At 40.8% G+C, this 7,191-nt stretch overlaps 1 protein-coding gene across 1 annotated transcript in view; it reads right to left on the bottom strand.

Annotated features, from left to right (window-relative positions):
- The window catches only part of unc13a (unc-13 homolog A (C. elegans)), a 44,216-nt gene that overhangs the window by 3,557 nt on the left and 33,468 nt on the right, over positions 1–7,191 (bottom strand). Inside the window, exons 37-42 of the mRNA XM_065955932.1 lie at positions 6,514–6,570; positions 6,293–6,373; positions 5,797–5,944; positions 4,993–5,049; positions 1,369–1,461; positions 127–286 (exon numbers count right to left, since the gene is read on the bottom strand). Of these exons, the coding sequence (XP_065812004.1) occupies positions 127–286; positions 1,369–1,461; positions 4,993–5,049; positions 5,797–5,944; positions 6,293–6,373; positions 6,514–6,570 (596 nt within the window). The remainder of the gene's footprint in view (positions 1–126; positions 287–1,368; positions 1,462–4,992; positions 5,050–5,796; positions 5,945–6,292; positions 6,374–6,513; positions 6,571–7,191) is intronic.

The following is a 7,191-nucleotide window of genomic DNA, read 5'->3' as shown; positions in this document are numbered from 1 at the left end:
ATATCATCTTGCCAATTAACATTTTTATGCTGATGATACTCAACTGTACACAAGTAATATGTATTCATGTTTTTTTTAATTTAAAGGTTAAAATAAGTCCAAGAAATAATCGGCCTCATTACTCACAAAGTGAAGGTCTCATTATATTTGGGAGCCCAGCTGTTGTTCTTCGACTTGGTGGCATACTTCCTCTTCTTGTCACTGAGGTGAGGGCCGATGATAAAGACCTCCACAAAAGGCCGGAATATTCCCTGCGTCTGCCACCTCAGGTCATTGGCAGCCACCACTGAGAGAAAGAGAGAGAGTGAGAGGACACGGAGAGAAAGAGAGTGGGAAGGTGTGGGTGAGAGAGAGGCAGATAAAGAGTCGGTGGAAAAAATTTGCGAAAAGTGAGAAAAATCGTGAGAGAAGGGAAAATTCAATACAAGAAAATATGTGCGCTCTGTCTGCAATAATTTCTTGGGATGGAGAAAAAGGAAAATTTTGATTGATTTCATTACTAGTCTTGTATTTATAAATTGTATTTGGCTGTTGAAAAGAGGAAGGGCACTGGCTTTTATAACAGAGCATATGATAGATGGTTTTTATGTATTGACGTCCACCTATGACTTTTGACATGTTTTTTTTTACAAAAAAGTGTAAATCTCTAAATCTTTTGCTTACGTCTTCTGTAATAAACCATATTTCTTGGATAGCTCATCTGAAATAGTTGTTAAAGTGGAGGGATTTATTATTCTTAAGCAGCCTTATGGAGGTAAAGCAATAAGTCAATATGTTAATGCACATTCATCAGCTCTCTCTGTATGCAAATAACATTTTAAAAAGCTGGAGTTATATGACTTGAGCTGTTCTTAAAGACTCTTGGCTCATTACAGAATTATTAGATCGTATCTCTATATATTTGAATTGTCTTTGCTTTGTTGAACCAGAGGCTCAGGTTTATTCTTACAGCTGAATAAACCTGACCCTTGTTGTTTAGAGTACTGAAGAACTTCCTTCCTTGTCATAGTTTTATTGTTTTGCACGTTCAAAACAGCCTAACAGCATAATGTTAGCACACCTTGTTCAAATATTAAACATGCATTCTAGTGTTTCTGCTTTTTGTATTTTAAACATAGTGATGATGCTTCTACAACTAGAGTACAACTAATTCATGATTTCATCTACTACACTTTTATGGACTGTCCCCCTGAAACGAATCATATACTGTAAAAATTATTAAGGTTGTGTGATATATTTAAAAAAAAACAATTAAGCTGACCTTCAGTTGGGATTGCTCTGTTGAACTAATATCTCCTTCTCAAAATGATCTCTGATACTTACTGGTCCATGGGTCAATTTTCAGAAATAAAAAGGCTTTTCCTTTACCTTTGACTGTGACCTTGTGCTCTCCAGTGTTGGGGTGAGTGAAAATCTCCACATGAATAGACACCTCTCCAACAGCATCGTCCACCCCAGAGCCTGACAAAGCAGAGAGAGGGAGAGAGAGCATATTAGAACCTGATTAGAAGATTTAGAAAACGCACTCTTAGTGCTCCTAATACAGACCAAACACTAACACAAACCACTGAGCCTTTTATTTCCCCAAATTCTCCTCCTCATTTTGAAAGGTTATAGACCAAGTCAATTTCCATTGAATGAATACAACAATGGAATTGACTTGTCATAACCCTACAGAGAACATTGATGAGGAAAATATTTTGTTATATTGAAGTTATGAAGTGTGACAGGAGAACTTGGTTAAAGGCACAGTGATCTGCTATGCATATGTTGTGGCCTGGAAGTGGACAGTCAGACAAAGCTGCTATGAGTGGGCATCATTGTTTTAATATGTGAATTACTGCTATAAAGTATAAAACATTATATAATGATCACATAAAGCCTCTCATAACAGCTAACCAATAACTGTAAAACAACCCTAACTATAATAATTGTATTAAAGGGTTATGGAAGAAATTTGCCGTTTGCTGAGTAGCTTTTATATAGGTTCACCCATTTATAGGTAACAATTTGAATCCAGAGAGGACAGTAATTTGAGCCCACTCATAGACGCAGGTGTCGATAAGGATGCAGGGTGCTTATTTAGAGGTAGAGAGAGAGAGATGCTGGAGAAGGTCATTTGACAGTAAAGATCCACTGACAGAGATCAGGTCAAAACATGCTCAGATGGATCTCGACAGGTGGACACATCCATTCCTTAGTCAAGACTTTTACCCAACTATGGTTAGAGGAGGGACGAGAAAGGGAAAGGAGAGAGACGCAGTTCAGCCTCTCAGATCTGTCGATGAAGGACAGTACGACTTATACCCAGTTCTCTTAATACATCTGTACTGTGTGAAGAAGCTCGCTGTATAAAAAAATGAAGACCAAACAGTTTCTTATAATATTCTCAATATATTAAGGATATAAAATGGTCAGAGGTCAAAGTCAGAGGCTTCTCTCTATTTTAACCCTGTAAACCAAACACAGTCAGAGTTGTTCTTCTCCTCGTACAGTAACACTCAACTCTGGCCCTGAACCACAGTTCAGGTCTTCCTGGTCCTCTACTTGTAGCTGTATGGCTGTTTTAATGTGAAGAAGACAGTGATGGCTTCACTCAGGCTCAAACTCTTTAGTCTGGGAGGGGGCTGAAGGACAAACCCTTCCTTGGTGTGTCAGTGTGGTTTTTATGCTGCATGTGAACAAGTGGTTGAGATCCACATACAACTCCAAAAGGATGCAGTGACAGATGGACATTAATTTTCAATGTTTTAATTAGTGTCTTCGCTCTGTCAAGGGTATCTTTGTGGTGGAGACCAGCAGCCTGTGTGTGTGTGTGTGTGTGTGTGTGTGTGTGTGTGTGTGTGTGTGTGTGTGTGTGTGTGTGTGTGTGTGTGTGTGTGTGTGTTTTTAACTAGCCGCCCACTAAACAAGGTGTCTGTGGGAGTTAGACGGCAGAGTGTTCCTGGCGTGCTGCGCCCTGCATCTCTCCAGGGAGCATTATGGGAGAGTTGTTTTTGCTGCCAACAGGACCAAAGAGAGCAGCAGTCATCCATCTGGCCTTGCCTTCTCTGTGCAGGATGTCCATACAAGATGAGAAAGAAACTTTGCCGGCTGGGAGGCAGGAAGATGTTGCCAAGAAATTGCCGGCTTTTCTCCTCCAATAAACACTGCGATCAGAGGTGCACATTTTGTAACATATTGCAAATCTTCAGCAAATTAGACATTAAATCCAAAACTTGTACTGTGTGTTTTTTTCTGACTCAGTGTCACCCGAGCTTAAGGCATATTAACAAATGACCCTTGATTATTTCATTTTCAAATAATGCAGCTCACAGCTCTGCAGTATGTAGGAAAGACAGTCATCACTGATCAGCAGCACCAGTGTACATAAGAAGATATCCCCCTGAGCTTTGTTTAGTCACCCTCTCATCTTTTAATCATCACTGGTGAAATGGTTGGAAAGACTGCAGAAATATGCACTGAAATCTGCTATGGAAGGAAAGTAATTTGCATCATTGTTACAGTCAAGGACATCCAGCAGCTTGCAGGAAGGCTTGAGAAACACACCTCCACTATGAGAGCAGAGAAAGAGCATAAGCTGAATTCAATAAGAAAGTGAGTTTCAAAATGGAAATGTTGACCTATACTTAATCTGAATAAAATTGAAAAATTAGGGAGTAGAGAGTTTTGGATGGTTTTTATTTTGCCTTCAAAAAGGCAACTGCAAGCTTTGGAATACTGAAGAAGTTGATTTCAAATTGTTGAAGGGATTGTTTTTGAAGGAAACTGTAAAGAAATACTTTCATTAAATTTGCTTCAGTATGTCGGCCTAGAACGTTTATCAATTCTGACATGAAAAGTCGACATTTAAAATCAAGAACTGAACATTCAGGCTTTTTGTTAGACTATTGTTCTGTCAGGAAATGTTCTGTAAGTGATTTGATCCAAAAGGAGAAGAAAGAAAGAAAGTCTGCTGAAATCATCGATAGGTTCATCTGATTTTCGATTACTTTGACAAACACTTAAGCTGAGCTATAGTTTGTGCCTCATCCTGTGCAAATTTTAGTGAGTAAGAGTCAGATCTTTTTGATCCTTATCTAAAGTGACAGAAATCAAACCACCTGACCTGAGGGATGGCTTGTGATTGGTTTAATCTGTGGAGGGAGGATGAGTTGAGCACCCTTTCTCATCATTCCTGTAGGGAGAGCAGCCCTGCACGTGGGAGCTGGGTGGATGTGTTTGTCCATCTCTTGCTGTGTTTGTGTGTGATTACAGAGCAGGCAAGGACAGGGAGCCCTCCCAGACAAACTGAGCCAACAGCCATCTTCATCATAATCCTCACCCTCTTCATCACTGTCTTACATTTCAGGCAAAGCCGGAGAGGGGGAATCATGGGGGATTGCCTCTTTGTGTATCCTCACTGATACACCGGGTTTCTGCTTTAAGGACGATTTTACTCAGACACATTTGCTTTGATCAGTCAATTGCTCCGCCTTATACACACAAACGCTCGCTCGCACGCACAGACACACTCACACTCACACACGCACACACACAAGCCTGCTCAGCGCTCAGGCCTCTGTGTGACATCATGCTGGATCAGGATTCTTCCACACTTTAATGCATTGTCGTCTTTTTTTGTCTGATGTCAGCACATCATGCTTCAGTGTCTGCTCATACATACAGTCATTGTCGTATGTATTCGGTGCAGCTCCATACAATCAGACATCAGTGTGTACATTACATGCATGAATGCATGAAGTCTATGTTCTTATTGTTGTGATAGGCATGTACAAAATGTGTGCGCAAAAAAAGAATGCAGAGATAGAGAGAGAGTATGTTCAGTTAGTGCGTTGCATTTGTCTGCTGGGATGAGTTTGAGCAGGCAGGGGGAGTTTCAGGATGCACATGGTTGGGAGTGGAGGGTAGAGGGAGTTTGGGCTTTGGTTTTGGAGGTTTTTTTTGTTGTAGTCCTGGATGTCTCAGGTCCTGAGCCTGAGTGCCACATACCCTTTTCTGGGTAAACATCCTCACTAGTGGTGAACCTGACCCCCTTCCCGCCGAACACTGACCCACAGATGGGACAGAGAGGAGGGAGTGGACAGAGAAAGAAGAAAACATGTAGAAATATGAGGTTCATAGAAAGAAGAAAAACACACCAACATTTATGAATTGTAGCCCTAAAGATAGGAGAAAGTGAGGTTGCAAAATCGTTATTTCAATCTTTTTTTTAATCACATTTCTTTCCTCCTATCTGCTGCATAATCCTGCAACATGCATATCTCAAACAGATCCACTGCCGGAAAAAACGTCTCACTCCATAAACTCCACTGAATTCTGCTAATTAAATTTTAAACTGTCATCCCAAGAGATGATGGCTGTTAAGTAGCCATCTGACTGTAGGATCGCGGCTGAGCGGTAAGAGAAAAAGACTGGGTAGATGTTTATTCTTTCATTGCAAATAGTTGTCAGATCATTTAAAGAGTAGTCTCTGTGTTTCCAGAGGCTGGCTACCAGGAGACTCAGCATTTCTGAGAAGAGAGAAACTATTATGTAGCTGCAGCATCGAATTCATGCTCTACAAAGCATGTGAGATATTTTCAGGATATAGAGATGAGCATTTGGGAAACCTCGACGTCCACAGAGGGGTGGGAGACACTAAGTGGAGAAGCTCCTCTGAGTAAGCAGAGCAACAAATGTTGATTTAATGATCCGAATCAAGAAAATTATGTTAGCTTAGAAAAAAGGAAGATACTTGAAATAGAGAGAATCAGAAGTATCCCAAAGACAGGGAAATAGAAGAGTGAAGGTTACCTTGTGAGGTCTGTGACTGGACAAAGGTCTTAATGAGTTTGTCTGTAGCTTGAGTGTAGAGCGACAGAGCGTAGTGGAGCGACAAGAGGTCAGGACTCTTCTCCAGGAAAGTCTTCTTCAGACCAACACCACCAGCATGGAAATATTGCTAACAGAGAGACGGACAAATTAGATTTCATCAAACGTACTCCAACGATTCCTGGAAAAGGGATCTTGATTTCAGAGCTGCAAATCTATCACCTTCGCCTCAGCAAATATTTCTGTTATGAAAAATACATTTTTAAAGGATTAGGATATAATCCTTGTCCTTCCAGAGCTTGTTATACTTATACTCAATCAGAAAACAGGCCAAACATGTCACGCTTCCTGTTTGAAAGGTCTCAATTTTTATGAGCATCTAACCACAAGAACAAATCAATGATTTAAGCTGAAAATTTACTACATCAAAACTAAAACCGAGACCGAATTGAAAGTGAAAGTAAAAGTGAGATTGTACCTTGATGGTATCCAGGGCCAGCTCTATCACAGCACACTGCTTAGGGGAGAGTGCTTTAGCTTCCTCACGAACCATGTGCTCCTGAGGGTGACAAAAAGAGGAGAACACACCAAGTTTACCACTTTTTCCATTCATACGGCCTGTCTAACATTCTAAACAATCAGAGATCTGAAGCACTGATGCCCATCCCAGAGGATTAACGGTGTGAAAACATATCATACCTTCAGCTTGGACAGCTGTCCCAGCTCCTTGGCAGCATTAAAGATGAGCTGAGTGCCCTGAAAGTGACAGATAGACGAAAGGTAGACAGGAGAAGAGAGAGAAAACTATTATTATCGTGACGCTGTTGAGAAGCATGTGAACGGTTTAGTGTCACACACAGGACAGCGACATTTCTGACACACACATTCATAAACACTCTCTCTAAGCCGACGTCAAGGTACTTTTTCCTCTAAGTGTTTTTACCACATGAATCTGTGTTTGTATTCATTTTAAAACATCACACTTCGATGCACAACTCCACACAAACACACACACACACACACACGCACACACGCACACACACACACACACACACACACACACACACAGTAAGACATTTCAGTACAAAGAGAAGGGAAAGTGGCTCAGCTCGTAGAAAGAACACATACTCATGCACTCCCTCGTGCAGGCACACACTCATACATTCACACTGCAGCTTTACATTTGCACTGTGGTGCAAGCAGTTGCAGCAATTCATTGAAGTCCAGCCTAATGCAAAACTCTGGTAAGAGAATACTTCAGGAAGTGCTGCTGTAAGAACCTTCAAAAATCTATGACTTCAGCCTCAGACGTGAAATATGCTTTTATAATGAAATATGCAACGCCTACCCATATAGGTTGAAAAGGTTTTTAAAACA

The sequence above is a fragment of the Labrus bergylta genome, chromosome 6 (genome assembly GCF_963930695.1).
Source record: "Labrus bergylta chromosome 6, fLabBer1.1, whole genome shotgun sequence".
In the NCBI taxonomy this organism is placed as follows: domain Eukaryota; kingdom Metazoa; phylum Chordata; class Actinopteri; order Labriformes; family Labridae; genus Labrus; species Labrus bergylta.
Note: the sequence above shows the minus strand (reverse complement) of the source record. Positions and strands in the feature narration are given on the sequence as shown.